General features: G+C 43.3%; 1 protein-coding gene across 2 annotated transcripts in view; it reads left to right on the top strand.

Annotated features, from left to right (window-relative positions):
• The window catches only part of PAWR (pro-apoptotic WT1 regulator), a 116,423-nt gene that overhangs the window by 42,797 nt on the left and 51,261 nt on the right, over nt 1-22,365 (top strand). For both annotated transcript variants that reach the window (XM_085889050.1, XM_085889059.1), the window contains exon 3: nt 5,086-5,123. In XM_085889050.1, the coding sequence (XP_085745176.1) occupies nt 5,086-5,123 (38 nt within the window). The remainder of the gene's footprint in view (nt 1-5,085; nt 5,124-22,365) is intronic.

Genomic DNA, 22,365 nt, shown 5'->3' with positions numbered 1-22,365 from the left:
TGTGCCGTCCATGGGGAGTATGCTATGCAGTTGGACCCATCTGCTCGTAATGCTTGCCGGAGGACATGAAAGATCCCACATTGTCTTTCACAATGAGGAGCCGAGTTATCGTCGGAACCCTGAGCAAATTATAAATTCCTGCCATCTTCAGTCGATCGTCAGGTCTGCGTCCAGCCTGATTGCGAAAGACTTGGCCAAAAACGTTCCCTGGCCAACCCCACAATAAGGTAGGAATAACGCAAGCGGTTAAAGAGCCAGTTATAGATATCTAACATATTCGTGGCTTCAACTCTGTTGTCATCAGATGTGGAAGATTCCTCGCCTTTCTCAATGGAAGACTCTTGGACACGTAGCTCGGTTCACATGCACGGAGCAATCTTTATTTGCCAGTTCACACCGTTCTGCCCGATGGACACCACCCCGACCTCGTCACACACCCTCTCTCTCAAGCGCCCCCTGGCCCTATCCCTCTTCCATCCGTTCTTTCATAATCCGTTCAAAATTGTTCACTATCTTGAGACCCATAAGCATTTAACAAAACCAACATTTAACAAATACTAAATTCATATTCACTACTCATGATGACACAGTATGATAACTTTACTTTCCACAATTAATGTCCACGTTTTCTTCACTCTTGTACGTAATCCATGAGGTACTTTGGTTGACGAACTTCTCTTCCCAATGTCGTTGTCACCGGCTGTTGTCCTCTGGAGGCTCCTGTCGATCTGCCATGTTGTTATTTTGCCGGGCCTATGGCGAAACCTCTGATATCCCAACATCTACTTGAGTCTGCTGAGCCATTTCACCCGTCTTTCTCAGATGTCTTCTGTTCTCCTGTACCTAGCGCCCTCCTCAATCATCACTTCATACGAACGTGGTTGTGAGGTTTGCCCAGTTACTACTGCTCTTTGCCATGCCTGATGTCTATCCGCTGTTGGCCTCACCCTTACTGTGTCTCCAACTCAGTGGTAGTAGGTCTTTGGCACCTCTGTTATAGTAGTATGCCTGTCTGCTTGTATTTGATCTGAGTCGTCTTCCCACGCCTTTCTGCGCCTCTTGTTTTCGGAGATTTTCAGAAATTGGAAGTAAGGCCCTGGTTCCTCTGTTTATCAGTCTTTGCGTAGGACTGCTCAACATTTCTTTTGTAGGAGTGTTGCAGAAGGCAAGCATGCTCAAGTAAGGATCTGAATTTGCTGCCTTTGCCGCCTTTGCCTTCCTCAGCAGTGACTTTGCAATCTTTACAGCATTCTCGGCCTTTCCATTGCTCTGAAGAAAATGAGGTGACCATGTCCAGTGATCAAACTGCCATTTCTTTGAGAACCTCACAAACTCCAAAGCTGTGAACTAACCCTAACAGCGTGGCCCATTATCTGTGATCAGGATGTCTGGGATTCCATATCTTGCAAATTGTCCTTTAAGTTTGCGAATGATGGTTGATGAGTGGATGTTTTCGAGGAAGTCAATCTCCCAGAAACTTGAGAAGTAGTCCACTGTTACCAAGTACATTTTTCCCTCCAAGTGGAAAAGGTCTGCTCCCACTTTTGCCCATGACTGCTCTGGAATGTCATGGGGTTGAAGTGTTTCCTTTGGCTGGTCTCTCTCTGGAGACCTGCAGGTCTCGCACATCTGAACAAAGTCCTTAATCTCAGCATTCATTCTGGGCCAGGAAATGCATTTTCTGGCTCTTCACACACATCCATTCACTTCCAGATGAGACGAATGAACTCGTTCCATCATGTCCTTCCTTCTTGACTTGGGTATCACAACTCTTTCTCCCTTGAAGATCAGGTCACCCTGAGTGCTCAGTTCAGCTCTCACATGGAAGTATCGTCTAAGGACTGGTTCAACCTCATGCTGTGTCTCTTTCCATCCTGTCTGTATCATTAGTTTGAGTTGTTGCATGTTGCATGATACCATCTCATCTGGTATCATCTTCAATCTCCCTCATTAATGTTTGAGAGATTGGGATATGTTTTTTCCATGTTTTCCATCTCAAACTCGTTTTCCTTGTCGACTCTTGGGTCCTTGAGGTAGGCTCTACGAAGCATATCAGCCAGTTGCATGCCTTTGCCTGGCCGATAGTGAATCTCAGCATTGTATGATGACATCCTCACGAGCATTCTCTGCAGCCTCTTTGGTGCTCTGTGGAAAGGCTTTGTTGCAATGATCGCCAGCAGTTTGTGATCAGATTGCACCTTCACCTGTCTCCCATACGTGTACAGATGAAACTTTTCCAAACCAAAAACAACTGCAAGGAGCTCCTTCACTATCTGTGCATACCTGATTTCTGCATCAGACAGAGCCCTGCTGGCATATGCTACGGGATGACCCTCTTAGATCAGTGTAGCGCCAAGCCCAGTGCCAGAAGCATCCGCCTGCAGGGTCAGCTCCTCCGATGGGTCATCGTACTTGAGCACTGGTTCAGCAGTAATCAGCATCTTGATCTCCTGCATAACTTTCTCATGTACTTCTGACCATCACCAGGTGTCAGTCTGCATAGGCGCTTGCACTTGTCACTAAGGCCTGGAAGGAATTTGCTGAGAGAGTTGACAAACCCAATGAATCGCTGTACCCCTTGCACATCAGTTGGGTTTGGCATTTGCACCACCGCTTTCACCTTTTCTGGCTCTGGTTTGAGACCCTCTGAAGTGACTACATGACCAATGAAGGTCACTTCTTTGAGTTTGAATTTCACCTTTTCCTTGTTCAGCTTCAGGTCTCACTCTTTACATCTCTCCATCAATGCTCTCACCTTCTCTGCTTGTCATGGTCTCTGCCTCTGCCTGTGTCTTTCCTTTCCCAAACACCAGGATGTCATCTGCTACTGACTTCACTCCCTGCACACCCTCCAGTGTTTAGTTTTGTCGTCTGTAAAATTATTTTTATCTTGAGGTTGGATTTCCACATTGGGACTACTGGTGTACCATTGTACATGGATAAAACTTGGTTAGTATTCCACAGCTTCCTGGCATACTTCCTTGGAATAATATTGCATGTTGCACCGCTGTCTACCTGAAAGCGGACCTCTCTTCCTTCTGCTTCCATTGTTTTCGACTCCTCCAGGCTGTTAGTTTACTCCAGTTCCACTCTCTCTGGATCTAATGTCATGACCTTTATCTGTTTATATTCCGACATCTCGCTAGAGCTGTCGGCTGCTTGATCCGCAGTGTCGACTGGTCTCCCTCTGCATCGAGATGAGAAGTGGTTCTTCTTCCCACACTTGTGCCACCTGCATCCATATGCGGGGCACTTCACTTTGACAAATTCATGTGCGGTTCCACAATAGTGACATTTCTGTAACTTCGAGCGAGCTTGATCATCTGATGAAGACTGTTTCTGTGTGCCATTACCTTTCCTCCTTGTGGGCACGTGCTTCACTGCATTTACCGCCTGTCCATCAATGATCCCAAGCCGGTTCGTTGACAATTCTGATGCACGACAAACCTGCTCGCACTTCTCCATTGTGAGGTCAATTTCTCGGAGAAGCCTCTCTCTCAATGCTGACTCCCTGATTCCGCAGATCACGCGATCCCGAATCAGACTGTCTTGCAAATTCCCAAAGTTGTAATTTATTGCCAGTAACTTGAGTTATGTGAGGTATGCCTCGAAGGATTCTCCCCCTTCATGATTCCTTATAAAGAATCTGCAGTGATCCACCGTCTCATTCTTGGGTGGGTTACAATATGTATCAAATGTCTTTAACACATTCTCAAGCGTTTCCATGCTTGGCTTTATAGTCTGATACAACTCCCGCCCTTTACTGCCAACCAGATACAATAACATCTTGATCTTGGTGTTATCATCTTGAGCAGCCATGGCTAAATCGAGATACAATAACAGCTCTTCCTTCCACAGCCTCCATGCCTGTGGAAGGTTTGTGGCCTCCAAATCAAGTTGGTGTGGTGGCTTAAGCCACTCCATAATCATTCACATAAACTCGAAGGTCAAGTGATCAAGATAAACACCTCTACTCCAGGTACTTAGTTTCATCAAAAATGGCTTTTACACCCAATTAGTGAAAGGGGTAAAACCCATCCCCCAGAGCAAAGCGTCCACTCGAACACGACCGAGCGAGGCCGGAGAATCTTCTCACCTTTCTTTCTGACATCCACAGTTGACGCAACTCGGAACGATTGCTCCCACCACTTCTGACACCATGTATGATTCCTTGTCTATCTCAATAGAAGACACGTGGACACGTAGCTCGGTTCACATGCACGGAGCAATCTTTATTCGCCGGTTCACATCGCTCTGCCCAATGGAGACCACCTCGACCTCGTCACACATCCTCTCTAACGCCTCCTGGCGCTATCCCTCTTCCAAGATGCATTTCAGAGCTTGATCCTGATGCTGTTCCTGAATGCTTTACTAATAAAGAAAGCAGTACCCAAGCACTTCCAACCCATAAAAGCGTTCTTTCATGACATACAATGGCTGACACAGATGGCCCTTAAAATTTATCTTCTTACAGCAAAATCACCTGTGGTATTCGCGGTCACTGTTTGCTGCTTTGAGTAGTATACACATTTGGGGATTGCACACACATTTATACAAGAACATTATATACAAATATCATTTGTCAGCTGAGATGCAAGCAGAAATTTGTACAAAACAAATAACCTTCAACCTTTCAACATATGAACATGAGGACCCCAGTGACAAATAATGTAGAGATGTCCATTTAATTGGATTGGAAACATTTCCATAGTTTGGCTTTTTCTCCGATGATAGTTTCCAACCGTGCTCGGCCCAGGCATCGGCCCTTATGGGCAAGCAATGAACGGAAGAGGTGAGAACACGAAACTGGCAGCAGAGACTCATTATTGCTGCTTCCTTGCTCACGGGCCAACGGCTCTCCGCTAACATCTGTTGTGATAACATCAGAAAGCATGCCAGAGATTCACAACGAGCTTTGATGTGCCTCCTGTTTTAGAAGATCCCGAGCTGTACTGCACAATCAACCTGTCTGCATGTGACCCTCCTTGCATTTGTCCGTCTTGTGAATGCAGCAAGGTTTTCAATGTGTCTGATATTAAATATGAGATTTTGAATGTATTAATCCTGAAAACTTTCTTTTCTCAGGTTGGTACAAGGTCGCTGGTGGGATGCCGAAGCAAAGGGTGAGCTGTTTGTTTGATTTCGTATTTCCTATGAATGAGTGTACGTGTGGAGTTTGTTTGCACAAATGATTTCACAATTTTCATCGCTCTTTAACTCTACGATCACGTTCACCGTTCTTGATGGTATGCATTTTCGTTGAGTAAAACCAAATGCTGCGAAAGGTGTTTGTTGTGACAGAGTGAAGTTGGAGTAGGTAAAGGAATGTCCTTTATTGTAATCATAAGACCCATAGAGCTGCCCACACATTGGCAGCGAGAAGTTTATGACGTCCATTCAGAGTTGAGCTCGGATTGTTATCATGACATACCACAGTGTCGTTTTGTCTAAATAATTACCTCTATCACTTTTGTTTTGCAAATGAAATTGTTCTGCGATGACCTGGGATAAGTTTGATAATTATTTTGTGAAAAGGAGAAGCCTTGGCCCTCTCAATGGCTGAATATTATATGTATTCGGTATGGATGTATAGTAATGGGAGAGAAGTGGATCGTATAAACAGAGCTGTTGAAAAGGAAGGAAATTAAGGAAGGTGAAGGGAAGGGGGAGGGGTAGGCTTGATGTATGGACATAGAGAGGTTGGTGGAGACATCAAAATGTTTTCTTGTGTTTTTTTTTGTTTTGTTTTCCTTGCAAATATCACCCGTTATTCGCTGACGGGAATACTAGTAGGGGGGTCGTGGAGAGAGAGGGGAGAGGGAGGAGAAATGAATATGGGAGAGGAAGGGTGGAGTGAGGAGAGATATGGGAGTGAGGATAGGAAGGGTAGAGTCAGAGGTGGGGAGTGAGGAGGGGGAGGGGGAGAGAGTGGATGCGAGGAAGAGGAGGAGGAGGAGGAGGAGGAGAGAGAGGACCTAGGGGGGAGCGAGAATGGGTGGAGGATGGAGCAAGGAAGGAAGGGGGAGAGAGAGCGACACCTCACTACACGTCGCTATACATATGGGTAGAAGGGAAACTGGCAAAGAGAATGACTTGTTATGCTTTATGATTACAGACACAGACACACGCATATGTACACACGCATATCTATGCATATATATATATATATATATATATATATATATATATATATATATATATATATATATATATATATACTGTACGCACATATATACAGTCTCGTATCAGGTAACGTCCCATCTGAGCAGTTGTGAGTGTACCATTGTGACTGAGGCACTGTGGCTTGTTCCAAGTTCCATTGCGGTTCTGCATGAATTTCCACATAGACGGCACAGCAATCAAAAGGCAAGCCACAAAGTACACCAAAACACCAACTACAAAGGTTTACCTTTAAATATAGTTATTTAAATGTGGAATTCAAGTGGAAAATTACCAAAATTAAAATCAAAAATATATCAAGCCAGAGAGATCATAAAAGTGAGAACCAACATGGTGGAGTTCTGAACACGAGGTTCGATTCAAAATGTGTTTTTTTTTTTTATGAAATGGGTATCTATATATAATGAAAGCACATCACAAAAAAGGTGAAATGATGTGATCTCGTGCAAATTTTTTTTTAGAGAGATTTAAGTCGAGCAAATATGGCCTGTTCCACCCGGCCCGAAAAGAGGTCTGCATCACCGAAAAAAAGGACGGTTGTTGACACTATCGCCATGGCTTGAAAATGAAAAAACATTGAAGAATACCACTCAAAGTTGAACAACATAGTTATCTATAAATAAAAAAAATTATATATTTAATTATCGCAAATATGGCCTGTTCTACCAGGCTGGAAAAAATGGACTGTATTGCCAAAAAAAAGGACTGCTGTCGACTGTATCGCCAGGGCTTGCAAACAAACATACATCGAAGTATACTACTCAAAGTTGAGCAACAGTCATTACTAATATTTAAGCAAAAACACAAATGAAGCAAATGGAAAGGTAAGAAAACTAAATCAAGAATACGTTCCATTTCCAAGCAGCTTGTAGAGTACTCGCCAAGTGACTGAAGCACTCAAGCAAGCGCAATGAAATGGTTGACTGAGAAGGAGGGATCACAGCCTTGCTTACAGTACATACGCTTCGTGATAAGAATCTCAAATTTCCTAAAAGTTTCAGAATTAACTCGCAATTTCGACAGTTAATTAGTCCACGAGCTCTGATCCTCAAAACCGAAGATGGATTTCAATTATATACTTTAATTAGTACGTGAGAGGCCATCGTAGAAAATCGCATCATATAATGCATCATATAATGCTCCAAGCTCCTAATTTGAAAACTATACCACCGACAAAAGTGATGTGCACAGCGATTCATCGGTATGAAATCGGGCATTTGATGATATGGGTGAGGAAAGTGAAAAAAACTTTTTTGAGTACTTTGTCGTACAGAAACCGATGCGGCCTGTTCCAAGGCAAGGCACTTTTGAGCAGGCCAAAACAAAATGGTGGCTTAAGACTTCTGAGGTGAAAGTGGGCTGACCAAGGCTAAACCTTTTTTGTTTTTTTATGACAGCATGAAAGAGGACGAAGAAGGGAAGAGCATCAGATATTGATGAGGTGCATACAGAGATGCAAAGTCCAGTGGGAGAAGTTGGAGTCAGTTGGACGAAGAGCCCGTTGAATGTATGTGTGAGAGAGGGGTCGATTCTGGAGAATTGGAGAACAGGGGCAATTGTGCTGATATGGAAGATAAGGGCAATGTTCAAGATCTGGGGAAGTACAGAGGCATTATACTCATAAGTCATGTGATGAAGGTACTGGAGAGAATCCTGAGCAGGAGGATAAGGAAGGGTGTGGAGATTGAGATCGGCGAAGAGCAACAGGGATTAAGAAAGGGTATTTGTGGGGGGAGGGTGGGTGGGTGGCCGATGGGAGACAGCTGGTGGAGAAGAGGTTGGAGGTGAAAGATGAAATGGCATTGAGATATGTGGACTTAGAAAAGGCCTATGACACTTTCCAAGAAAATAATTTATATCAGAGATGGTGATGGTGACACTGAGATGGATGGGAGTGCCGGAAGCCGAAATGTATGAGGGAACAAAGGGAAGAGTTTTAGTTTGTCCTATGAAGTTGGAGAAATTCAGCATGAACATTGGTTTGAGGCAGAGAAGCTCTCTCAGCCTACTGATGTTTATCATGGTGATGGAGCTGGTAAGCATGAGGGCAAACATGAAAAGTTTTCTGGGGATGATGATGTATGTGGACGATCTGGCTGTTGTGACAGAGAGTAAGCAGGAGGTACAGGGGGAATGCACGGAGGCATTTGGGAAGCACAGACCGAAGATGAGTATGGAGAAGACTGAAGTGGTGTGGGTCGGACAGCAGAGAAAGTAAATGAATATCAAGTTAGAGGGGAAGGAGATCAGACAGGGAAATAGGTTTGAGTATATGGGTGGTCGAGTGACCGTGGGGGATGGAAGGTTGGAGGTAGAGGTGCGGAGAAGGATTCAGGCTGGTGCCAATGCCTGGATGAGAGTGGAGGGATTGATGGCAGACAGAAAAATATCAAGGAAATTGAAAGGGAAAGTTTTGATGTCATGTGTTCGCCGGCCTACCTTTCAGTCTGAGGACAGTAGCACTAATAGAAAGACAACAACAGAGGTTGCAGGTTTGCAAGAACTGGGTCTTAAGGGAGGAGGATGAGTGTGCAAATGAGCTTGATGCGGAGATTGGTTAAAAGCCGGCTTTTGTGGGCTGGACACCTGGTGTGGTGGATGTGGGAAGAGAAAATGACAAAGAGAGTGGATAGGTTGAGGGAGCAAGGTCAGAGGCAAAGTGGTAAACCGCTGTTGGGAAGGAAAGATTGTGTGATTAGGGATATGAGGTGGAGGTGGTTGGAGAGTTGGCTGAGGAAAGGAGAGAAGTGGATAAGTATGGTGGTCAAGGCAGAGCAAATGATTGGTCCCATTGGACCTCACCTCTTATATGGGGAAGAGAAAGAGAAGAAGAATATATTTTAATAAACGTGGGAATTTATACATATATAGCGATGGACGTGACCCAGATAACTCCGAAAGCCTGACGTGTTGATCCTTGCGTCAAGTGTCGGTTTGCCTTAACTCTAAGATAATTGAAGTAGACGAGGAACTGCTGTGCAATGGATGACAATTGGCCGAGAGAACAAACGTTACGCGTCACACCCTATCTATCAGAGGCCAATCAACTACGGGATAATTACCCACAGGAGTGCTATTGTAGAAAACGAATTACCACCACCTCCCCCCCTCTATTCACACTCTATTCCACGAGAAACTTGAACCATAACATATAATGAACTTTTCACACATGAAAACTAATGAATTATGGCAAATATTAGTCATGAGAATCACTCATGGCCAATAATACTGCATTGGCTGCCTGCACTTGATCCATGTAAAACACACCCCCAGTAGCATAGCATGACGAAGATGCCAAAAATGTTGAGAGACAGAGACACAGACACAGACACAGACAGATAGATATGTGACACTGGGGCCCAGCCCATTATGGAGAGCAGTGCTCCATTGAGTTATGGTCAAAGTCCTTATAGGCTGTGAATACTTTTAATTTGTCAAGGAATGACTTGGAACAACGGAAGATGCCGATCTGTGGCTATCTTTGGAGGCCAGCTTTGCAATATCGTGAGCCAAGGAGAGGTCATGGCTGAGGGTGAAACCGAGAAGTTTGAGACTGTACCTCTTCCAGGAGCCAACCAATGCAATAGATAGGTGGGTTCGTTTGACGAGCTTACAGGAAAGAGTAACAAGGTCAGACTGTGAGATTTGTTAGGATTGAAAGACGTACTCCATTTGTCAGACAAACTTCTCATGAATTTCAGGACACAGAGGGACACAGCTTTATTTCTGCCTGCTGATGTGATTGGGGAACTATATGACACAATTTGGATAATGTGCACAAAGTAAGAAAGGGTTTTCTATAGCATCGGAGAGGAATTATAAATTCTCATCAGGAATAATTTACATAGATGAGGAGCAAGACTTAACTCAAGACTTGTAGCATTCCAGCTCCACTGGGGAAGCCAGAAAACATGGTATGAAGGTGGCCAGGTATGTCACAAGCAGTAATGACAGGCACTGCAGGATATTCCATACTTTGTTGAATGTCTGAAATATGCTCAAGGAGATGGCCCTGCCCTCCTGTTTGATAGTTTGGGTCTCAAACCATTGCTGAAAGGGGAGCAGCAGCATGCAAATACTTGAGTGACCGGTGCAGAATCAAAACTGTTGGTTATAAATCAGGCTGTTTGGGACGAGGAAAGATCTGCCACCGGCAGCAATGATGGATTCCATGACTTTTCTTTTAATTGGAAGGTAAGCTTACTGAGAATATCTGTTTGTGCACCCTTCCTGGAAGTGATTTGGACTTCTAGGCAGTTGAGAAGTGGCCAAAGGGGGATAGGTTGAAGAGAGTAGACAGCAAGCAGAGCAGGATTTGAGAATATGGGTATTGCTGACATCTGGAATTTCGTATACTGGGCCCATAATCGATGAAGAGTTGAACCCAGACAGAACTTTCACCACTTTCTTTGGTGTGAAAGACACTGAGTTGAGATAGCAGTGGGTTTGAAGTTCTCTTTGTTCTTGCGTATGGCAGCTTTGACTGCAGGGTTGCTATCATTTCTTGAAGCGCAGCTGTGCCGCTGATGCTGTGTCCCTCTACCAGTACACTGGTACTCATTTTGCCGACATCTGAAGGATGATAGGGTGAGTCGACCCCACCTGGTGTTAATTCAGCAGCCAACGGGGCTCTAACTCAGGATCATAGTATCCCAAGCCAGACACCCTAACCACAAAGCTAACACCAGGCTTGGGTTTGAGGTGATAAGGTGCATATCGAGCGGGATGGGTTGGGTACACAAGATTTGGAGGCCAACAATTTGTTGAGACTTTTTCTCTCGTCTCAAGCTGAGTCTGAGATGAGACATTTTGAAGTGAGTGAGGGGGGATGGATGGAGAGTTTACACCAGAGATGAACTTGACAAAGTGCTGTCAGGACTTTGAGGGAGACGTCAGGTTGCAGAGTTCAGCATTGAGATTAATTCCAGATCAGCAGAGAGTGATGCCTCACGAGTTTTCTGCTTCTTTTACATATGCATATTATTCTGAGAACTCACAGGTTAAGTTGTACAGGTGTTCACCTGCAAGACAATTTCATACTTTAACAATGACGGGTGCTGTTATGGAGAGTCTGTGCACCTACTGATGTCGCTGAAAGAAGTTTGACGCTGTATAAATATAGTATTAGTCACATATGGAATTTTTTTAGAGTTGTTTTATTTATTTAATCGTATGCAGCTGGTGGCTGCTTGGCTGCATCACTTCTGGGGGCGAGGCTTTGCTGCGAATGCAATGCCACCGTTACCAGTATACTGGTACTCATTTTGCCAACCTTGGAAGAATGACAGGCTGTCAACTCACCTGGTGTAAATTCAGTGGCCCAACAGGAGCTTGAATTCAAAACTCCAACATCTTAAGTCAGCCAACTTAACCATAAAGCCAACACCAGGCCTTTTAAAAAAAATTTTTAGAGTCGGTAGTGTATTTGATCACAGTCAATTTTTCCAAAAGGAAAAGATATCATGAAAAGACACAAATAAAATCCAAGTGTGGTGACTTGTAGCAGTATGACATAAAAAAAAAAAACCCGTAAAAGTAGAATCACGCACTCAGTGCAAGTAGAGCTTATGTTTGACATATATTGATATTTACAGCATCATGGGTCGTACTAATGTTAATATACTAGAGAGTTCATGGAACACCTTACCCTGAACAGTCTTGAGAAAAAATGATGTGGGAAGGGTCTGAAACTCTTGCTTTGCATTTTGCCCTGAAAAACAAAAAATCCGCCTGTATTTGTTTGAATGCTGAATCTCAGTTACTCTGCTCTGGCCTCAGGCATGAGAAATGAATATTTTTCCAAGTACAGTACTGCTAAATGGAAGGTTTTTGAAAGTGCAAAGAAGGTGATTTGTGTTCCACAGTGTTCAAGCATATACATAATTAAATTGAAATGAAATCAAGGTTTTAAAGGCTCCAGGGAAGAAAAAAACTTTTTTTTTCTTCCGGAAAAAAAATACTTTATTTTTTTTTCCCGTAAGTTTTCTGCCGTTGATGCACCATCTTGTCCACCACCTTATCTAACATGTTAAATTAATTATTCATGCCTGTTGTTTTTGTCCTTTTTAATATTTCTAAAAACAGTGAGTTTCCTGTTTGGAATGATTTTCAATTTTGTTTGACTGCCAGACAGGCAGACTGTCTAAAAAAATATTACCTTACTCCTCTCTGCTCACGCACTATTGGGATGAGATTCCATCCAATTTGCCAAATTCAGAGCCAACGTACTGCTAAATTGCAGGTTCATGTCCCGATTCATGGTACGATTTGTGTTGTACAGTATTCAAAATATAAAATTAAGATGAAATTAAGCTGTTAGTTGATCATCGACCAACGGCTGTTGGCAGACAGACATACAAAGTGAACCAATTGCTTAACCACACTTTACGCTTCGCATGCGAGGCGTAATAATAATGACAATGGCAGCAGCAGTGTTGGGAAAGTAATACTACTCGAGGGAGCTGTAAAGGATGGGAGGGCTATAAGTAAGTAATCATTGCTAAGAAGCAGTTGTCCAATAATAGTTGTACATCTCATCCCTGAACCAAACAGAGCTATTAATATTACTATAATTTGGTCCAGAACGTGCTCTCGTGCATAATTCTGTGGTGTGGCATCAATCTTGGGATGTATTTTAAATTCTTGGAATTCTTTACACATCGACAAATTATTCCCAGACTTGCATCCCAGACTCGTGTGGCAGAACACACGGGTCTCTGGTTCTCCTGGTTCTTCAGTCTGGCTGGCATTCTGTGTTCCCATATGACACGAGTTACAAGAGTTACACGTTCTGGAGCATTCACAGTAAGCATCGCTTAATTCTTACTTGGAATGGAGAAAAATATAACTTCTCTGGAGTTTTGATTCGGAAGGACTTGATTTCAGTGATTCGAGTAAAAATGCTGAGAAAACAACACAGCAACCTTTTTGACTTCGACCAGTTTCAGCAAAACTCTGAAATTGGTCACAGAAGCTTCAATAAATGCTAAAGCTCCCTTTTAAAACCTACTGTTAGCACGATTACCCTTAACGCAGGGCCTGCTATCCAATTGGTGTTTCTCGGCGAAATTAAATGTCTTGAATGTTTTGGGGAATTATTCTCTTCATTTTATTTTTTTTTCCTTTGAGTAAGTGCAACAAAGCAATCATGCCACAATCCGTGGCTTCCTGCCGACAGGCGGTCATCCGTCAGCGTGGAATGCCCGTGGTTTATCCTGTCCTTTGATATACTGATTATTATACATTCCCCGAGTGCCATGCATTCAAAGTGTCTGCCTTTGGAAACTCATGACATTTACTAGTGGAGTGTTTATTGAAAAGAGCACTGGTTGAGACATTGGTTCCAATAAAAGTCTCGAGACCTGCATTTTCTGCTTTGTATTAATCAGATTCCCACCTTACAATATTCACTCTTCATGCCATATCTGCCTCACTGATGCAAACACAGCACCACCGCCTCAATTCTCATATCCCTTCAAAAAAGTTGGTGCTTGTGGTATGTCTATTTCCATGTATGTTCATTTCTTTCGAGATGACTAGGTTTGGAAACTGTGAAACACACAAATATCTGCTGCCTTACCCAGATTCAGAATGTTCACATTGGCTCATGCTGTTGTCATGGAGATTAGTCGGGCTGAGGCCATGAAGGCTATATGGCTATATAAGGGCATGCTAAGTAAGGACTTGTCTCAGGGCTGAGCCATGCATTCGGTTTAATTTCTTCGTATCACCGTCGTCCTCCCAATAAAACCTTTAACTGCAGTGCCATTATCTTTGGCAGGAAACGTATCCACTGTCAGCTTCGGATCAAACATTTCAGACGATTTTAGAAAATATAAAGAGATGTCTGTAAACGGGGAATGTGCAGTTGTTGTTTTGTTGTGAAGCAGCATTTGATGCACGTGTTTAGCTGAGCTGATGACAGGCAGAGGAGTGTTTGAAATTCCAGGTTAAAATCCCCCTTTTCTGTGATGATTCATCCATTGTTTCCTGTGTGCAAATTATGTATGAGGTCCTTCAGGAGCTTCGGATCACTGAGGAACATAAATGACCAATCCAATCATGCTTTGCAATTGTAGAGTGTCATATTAGATTTAAAATGTTATGTTGTAAAAAAAAATTTAAATCCTAATAATAATAACTCCTATAGCAATACGTGTCCTGGCCAAAAATATCAGTACTTAGACCTTGCAGCATGCCGAGTCCCACATCAACATACATTGAAAAAAAACTTTTTATTGAGAACTAATTTTTGACGTCTATTTCACCAAACAATAGCCTGGTGTTGGCTTCATAGTAAGGGTGGCTGTCTTAGGATCTTAGGGTCCTGAGTTCAAGCCATATTGGCTGCTGAATTAACACCAAGTGGTGTTGACTCAGCTTGTCATCCTTCTGAGGTTTGTGAAATGAGTACCAGTGTACTGGTCGAGGGGTGCACCACCAGTGGCACAGCTGCTGTACTTCCAAGAAATGATAGCTACCCCAGTCGTGAATCTGCCACACACACGAACAAAACCAAACAATTTCACTGAACAAACATTCCTTTTATATATTTGTTCTTTTGTTCGGTGAGGGATCTACCAATCAGTTCACAAACATGGTGTTATGGTTTGCTGCAGATTATCCCTCATCTCATCAAAATCAGGGTATCCACCGAGGCCCTGGCACTGCAATGGTCATAGAAAAAAAAAGTCAGTTTTGTTTTGTAGACCATTCTCAAACCCCAAGGGTATTAATTATGGTGACATTGCATTAAATATATCCATCGGTGTAACAGTACAACTTTTGTGTTTGAATTTTACCCAACAGAAGATACTCCTTTGGGTTTGCAGAAGAGCTGAATGACTTGTGAACAGGCACATGAGTATCAAATATCATGCCTTGAATCTCACCACTAATGGTCTCAAAATGGATGTCCCAAATGGACTACTATTGGTCACAGGTTCTGACAATTATGATCCAATTGAAAGCCTGTTTGCTCACTTATACTTCATGAATTAATTTAACAATGAGCTCCCTTTAACAAGGAACTTTGATGCAGGAAGCCATTAGGCCCATCAAACGTGTGCAATGGCTGCCCAGTGCCCAATTATGTTTGTTTATGTGATGTATGCAACATCTAGACCTCACCATCGTGATTTTACATTCGGATATACTTGGTGTACACGTCACTTCCAGGTCGAGGCTGACTCAGTCGAGGTCGTGCCTTCATGATGTTGAATAAAAGCCTTTTGAATATATCTATTGAAGAATCAATACTTGGCAACGAGGATAAACTTTTGGAGAAAACTTTAATTGTCCATGGCACCCACCCAGTTTGTGGAACTCTCTGATTTTTGTCTGTTATTTCATGACGGAATCCATGTTGACGGGGTACGGCCACATCGATGAATTCAACAGAAATCGAGGTGATTAGAACATGTATACTGAACGTTTGGAGTCCTACTTCAAAGCGAATGGTATCTTGGACGAGAAACAGATGAAAGCAGTCGTACTGACAGTACATAATACCAAGAGACATTCACGTTGTTGAAGAATTTGGCAATGCCCAGGTCCATCAGGGACCTGAAATGTTCTGAACTCATGGAAGCGTTAATGGATCACTGCAACCCAACACCGTCAGTTATTGTCCAACGTTTCAATTTCTATATGAGCCGCCAGACAGCAGGATCGTCAATTTCCAAATTTATTGCAGAGCTTAAGAAACTCTCACGCTACTGCGACTTCGGAGATGCACTCGAGGACATGCTGCGTGACTTGCTTGTCGTTGGTGTTCTGGACGATCGCCTGTTAGCTGAAGGGACATTAAAATTAATGGCAGCCAAGGACATTGCCATCGTCATGGAGAGTGTGTACAGAAATGTTGCTAACATTGGCATCACTCGCTCTTCATCCAGTCAGGCTCAGACCAACACCACTGTCAATGATGTCGATCACCCTGCATCACAGCGACAGAAAAGGAAACCCAGACATCCACCATCAATGAGCTGTGGTCGCAACACATGCTCTCGCTGTGATGGTAGGCAGGCATTCATCAGATGAATGTCCCTATAAAGATGGCACGTGCTATTTTTGTCACAAGACTAGCCATATTGCTCCAGCCTGTCTGCTCCATAAACAAAAGGAGAAAGCAGGTGGGGAAAAAGACACCTCATCGGTTCGGAGTCGCATGCCGATGAGGGAAGCCCTGCTTCTGGTGACACCTCTGAGATGCACGGCATATTTCACATCTTCTCTAACAGCAGGGCCGAACCTCTGCAGACTCTTGTCGGTATCAACGATCAATGTTTGGAAATGAAGGTTGACACAGGTGCCGCTGTTTCACTTATCAGCCAAGCTGCTTTCAACAACCTGTGGTGTGAACCTCACCGACCCAAATTGCACTGGACGTCTGATATGCTCTCGACCAACACAGGTAAACAGATCAAACCATGTGGAACTTGTGACGTCACCGTGTCTTTCGGCACCTGTAGGTTCACCCTACCCCTGATCGTCATCCCAGGCGATGGACCATCATCACTCGGTAGGAACTGGTTGGAGGTAATAAAACTCACCTGGAAGCAGATTCGTCAGCTTCGTGCAACCGATGCATCAAAACCACTTGAAGGAATCCTGGCCAGATATGCAGATATCTTCAGTGAGGAGGTCGGTACTTTCTTCGATTACTCCGCTGAGGTCAACATTGACAAAGACTTGAAACCGATTTTCTGCAAGGCTTGACCAGTCCTTTTTGCTCTGTGCAACAAGGTTGACAAATAACTCGATCGACTCCAGGAACTCAGGATCATTGAGCCAGTTCAATACACAAATTGGGCTGCACCTGTTGTCCTTGTTGTCAAAGCTGATCAGTCTATTCCTTTGTCCTGCTCTTATCCTTTTTAAATGCCGAGTGTCCAACAAGCAAGCATCACATACCATTTTAAAAGATTTTGACATGACTCGGCCAGGGTGATGCTCAAACCACCACCATCCCAGGCGCAGAGCGGCCGCACTGACCATTACACCATTGAATCTGGTTTAATATTGCTCTATTTCCTGTTCCACTGCATCCTTTTCTCTTTGTAGCTTCTAATACTGGATGTTTTTCCTTCCACGATGATTTTTGAAAGTGGGTCCTTCATGTTACCAGGCTTTATTTGATCATCTTAACCAACAAGGCCCCTGCTGACTGTGCTCCAGTTAAAACACCTCTTTAAAAATGAGAGCCATATTGTTCCATCCTCATTCCAGTACTAATTGAGTGTCATTTCACAAGTGCTGTATTAATGACTACCTGATGTTCATCCATGTCATTGTGTAATTGGTCAGCAATGCACAGAGAATGAAATGAATATTTATCTGGTGTTGTAATAACTTAGTAAATCCTGGTGTTGGCTTAATGGTTAAGGTGGCTGCCTTAAGATCCTCAGGTGTTGAGTTTCAGCCCCTGTCTTTCGTTGAATTAACACAAGGTGGGGGTTGAGTCAGCTTGCCATCCTTCTCCAGGTCAGTAAAATGAGTACCTGTGTACTATTAATATAGGGCACTGCATCTGCGGCAGTGCTGCACCCCCAGAAAATGATGCAACCAGCAGCCATAGGCTGCACATAATAGCTCGCTCGCATAACTTTGTAGTTTGATTCTAAACAGGCAGGTATGATACTCCAACAAAAAAATAAAAAATAATATTTTTGTCAGTCCATCATTGTGCTGATTTTATAACCATTATACGGTGACTTACGCTCTCCTATCGTCCTGAATCCCAGGGGTCACACGGAAACCAAAGTCCGGTTTACCCTCGACTCGGTTATCATGTGTTATTTCCCTGAGTTTCTAATGACCTTTTGCACCACTGAACCACAAGGAAGAAGCTGAGCGGCTTACCTTTCATCACTGTCACTGTCACTGTCACTGTCAGTTTTTCAAATGACCGTTTGAGTGTATGGTTATATGGAGGTGCTGTGTAACGGACATGTCTGCAAGGCAAAGTGTTTATCGCTTAATTCATTATCATATAAAGTGATGTGTGATTAAAGTTAGTCATCTGGAGTAATACTTTAAATAAGTTTGAATAAGGATATTACATTGCTGTGTTGACTGACTGTCTGTCTGGACACAACTTTAGGTTGTTGGTCCATTGATGTTGTGTCACCTACTGATGTGGACTGGTGTCCGGGGTTGTGGATCCGCTGTTTGGAGAGGTTCTGGGCTGAATGGATCGAAACCTCGATGAAAAACGGTGCCCAGCTGATGATCCGGGCAGTTGGGAAATCAGTCAATTGCTTACAAGTTAAGGTTATAACTTCAAATAAAATAGATTTTTTTTATAAATGTACTTACCAGTACTGTGTGTGTGTGTGTGTGTGTGTGTGTGTGTGTGTGTGTGTGTGTGTGTGTGTGTGTGTGTGTGTGTGTGTGTGTGTGTGTGTGTGTGTGTGTGTGTGTGTGTGTGTGTGTGTGTGTGTGTGTGTGTGTGTGTGTGTGTGTGTGTGTGTGTGTGTGTGTGTGTGTGTGTGTGTGTGTGTGTGTGTGTGTGTGTGTGTGTGTTATGTCTTGGGACAACAGTGCAGTAGTTGGCCTTTATTTTGATTTTACTTTTTAACATTCAGTCTCTCAAACTATGGGACCTGCACAGGTCACCAATCAAATAAATTACAAGATTGCAAAAATAAACCTGATGATTAGAAACTACACAAGTGTTCCCAACATGGCTGGTTAGCCGAGTCATATATTTCACTATATACCATGCATAGCACTTTTGCAGTTTTTCCTCGGTGCATTCATGTATGCATTCTCTGTGTTGAGTTAGATGCTTAAACATTCAACACAACAGACGACATGTATGATACAAATAGAATCTTCCCTTCAACACCGATTGGTCCTTGCAGCAAACTTTGTTGAAGTCATTTGTCATTCTCTTTATGGGAGCAAGGAGAATCTATCTCTTGTTTATGGTGAGAAACTCCAGTCGTGCATCGGAGAGCGTGCCCTACAGTAATGCTTTTGCCCTTTGGAAGGAAGGCAATGCAAGCTGGTATGTGTTTATCCACTCTCTTCTTCTGTGTAGTATGGAGCTGAGCGGCAGAAATGGCCCCCAATGGGGTGTGTCCCGCTTTCCCGGTACAACAAACTGAGTGGAAACACTGCATGAGAACAAGGTTCCAGGTCTGTCATATACAGGTCTTTGGTCAATTCAGGCCTTGATCTGGGGATCCCTAGTTCCAGATCAAGGAGGTAGTTCAGACTACACTCCCGCATGTGAACATGTAGTTCAGTCGTTCACTGCAGGGATGATCCCAAAGATAACACATAGCTCCATTTACTATTCACCATATTGATTGATTGCAATGAGCAGACAAAGAGCAAGATCCATCTTCCATTTCTCATGGATCTTTTATCCTTCCAGGTACCACAAGCTGATGGAATAAGGTTATGGGATATGGATGACGTGTCGGCATGATATAACAAACGTCCTATTTTGTCTAAGTTTTCTTGCCTATCCATATACATCATTGACTCACAGGCATGCTAATGCAATCTCCGTCTGAATATTTTGCTAATATATGAGATATGGCCACTGTTCCTATACACTGTACATACAATAGCAACTACATCATTTGAAATAACTGCAGCTAATATTGAGAAGAGTGATTTTCATGGACTACGAGGTTAGTTTGTTAGAGTAGCAGAAGTTGCTGCATGGAACACACTACGAGAATCTAATTTTTGGTATGTGGAAGTGCAGTGCTTATATTATTCAAAGCCCATCTCTAAGCTAATCCCAAAGCTTGCACAATACCTTGAAATTCTTCGCAGAGCAAGGATTATTCCTTGGATGTCGTCAGTTGTTTATAATTAAAAGGCATGCGGCCATAGTGCCATGAGTATGGCTTTCTTCTGTGGCTTAGTGCTACTGCGTCTCAACTTTCTCCCTTGGAAGCAGTGTAATCTTGGGGCCTGAGGGTAATTGCTGTCTTCTGGCAAGATGCTCAAGTTGATGCCCTTGTGGTCCTGTACTACTAATCTAATCTTGCCATTTTTTTTTCTGCCCTTTGCCACTCCCTTACATTTCCTGACCTCACTGGCTCATCCAGAAACTCGTACACTTTTACGCTTTCATGTTGATCAAACCATGCAACTTCAATCCTTTGTTCCCATTTCCTTTCATTTGTGTCATCATCTCCCTGATTCAATACAGTCTTGTTTTTCCTTGCAGTCTTTCCTGCAGATCCACCACCACCTCCTGTTGTCTCCTTTGTCAGTCCATGATATTTTGTACTCTGACTGACATTTCTCTTTTATTCTTTTCAACTTGTCACTTTGTCTGATTTTGTGCTGTACGATCATATCATGTCAGTGTCTTCTTTTTTACATTGCATGTTTGTCTACATCTATTGTCTACCTCTTAATTTTCTGTTTTTCCCTGAGCCTTGGCCTCTGTATTTAAAAAAAAAAAACAGCATATGTGCTCGCGCTTCTTAAAAATTAACACCTCAGGAGAGAGGTCAAGCCCAAAACCAGGAAGGCTCTACCCTACCTCCCGTCCTGGGTGAAAAAAAATCAAAGAAAGATTGGGCAAAGGAATAAGTGAATGAGATCTAAATGATTGATTCATGACTTGAATTTTTGTAAATTGATAGAAGTTGGGAACACTGCTGGGGAGGCTGTTCCAAAGAGAGGCAGTGTGGGGGGAGAATGAGGAGGCATGGCAATTTGTATGGAGGGAAGGGGGGAAATGCAGAAAGGGCTGACAACGAGGAAGGACAGAAATTATTTGACAGAGAGAGCACTGATTGTGGTCATAATGGTAGAAGAGGTACAGGGAAGAAACTGCTCAATGGTGACTTTTCTCTTTTGTATCAAAGAGGCAAAAGGTTTGAGATGAAAGGACAAAGTAGGATCATTAATCAGTCAAACAGTCTTGGCTTGGCCGTGAACCAGAATACCGATGACCAATGAAGGAGCACCACCACAGACATAGGAGTAGTATTACATCGCCAGTCTGACTTGGATTTATGGAGGTGAGAAGCTGATGGCATTTGATGTATTTGTGAGCTCCGAGGAAGAAACCAAGTTTCTTAGATGCAGATTTGCCAATATTGAGGATGTGAGGCTGTCAGGAGAGATTGCTGGAGATGGTGACACTGAGAATATTGATAAGGGACTGCTTGAGCTGAGAGCTGGACATGAGAAGAGGAAGGCTGTATTGATCTTCATGGATATAAGGATTTGAGTCTTAGATTGATTGAAGGAGACAAGGTTGTCAGAGTCCCATTGGAAGATGAGATTGAGATCATGACTGATGGAAACAACAGTTGAGAGACGGTTGGCAGGAAGGAGCTGGAGGGAGGTGAACTGGGATATATAACTGGTGGAGTGGAGGAGTGGAGGGTGGAGTTGTCAGAAAAAAAATGGATAGGGTTGTTGGTAACTGTGAGGTCATTAATGAAAACAAGAAAAGGGAGGGTGAGATGACAAATCCTTGAGGGACACCAGAGAGGGCACTGTTGTGGTCAGAGAGGGCACTATCAATACAGGTGGAGATATAAAATCTAGTGAGAAAGCTTAAAAAAACAGATGAACTGAGGTTGAATACCATACATTGGGAGCTTTGCTCAGAGCCCTTTTTACCAGACTCTGTGAAAAGCTTTACTCATGTCCAACGCAACAATTTGACTTTCTCCAAAGTGCTCAAGAGCTGAAAACCATTCGCTGGCAACATAGGCTAGGAGGTCACCAGTAGGTAGACTGGCTTTGTGGAAGCCATATTGGTGGTCATTGAGGAGAGAGCAGGATTTGAGGGTTGTTAAAATGTGTTTATTGATGAGAGACTTCATGACCTTGCAGATATTGTGGGTCAAGGCAATTGCACAGTAATTGGAGGAGTCAGACATGTCACCCTTCTTTGGGACAGGGCAGACATAGGCATCCTTACAGGAGGTTTGATTAATACCAGTCCAGTAGGAGAGGTTGAAAAGTTTGGAAAAAATATGAGCAACTTTGAGAGCGCAGCATTTCAGGGCATGCCTGGTGTGTTGGCTTAATGGTTAAGGTGGTGGGCTTGGGATCTGAGGGTCCTGAGTTCAAACCCCGTTCAGCTGTTGAATTAATACCAGGTGGGGTTAACTCGACCTGTCATCCTTCTGAGATCAGCAAAATGAGGGCCAGCTTGCTGGTATACTGTGTCGGCGTGGCGACCCATCCAGG

This window comes from Eptatretus burgeri, chromosome 1 (genome assembly GCF_056783735.1).
Source record: "Eptatretus burgeri isolate ZD-2024b chromosome 1, Ebu_testis_v1, whole genome shotgun sequence".
In the NCBI taxonomy this organism is placed as follows: Eukaryota; Metazoa; Chordata; class Myxini; order Myxiniformes; family Myxinidae; genus Eptatretus; species Eptatretus burgeri.
The sequence above is the reverse complement of the archived record's forward strand: the minus strand, read 5'-3'. Positions and strand labels throughout refer to the sequence as shown.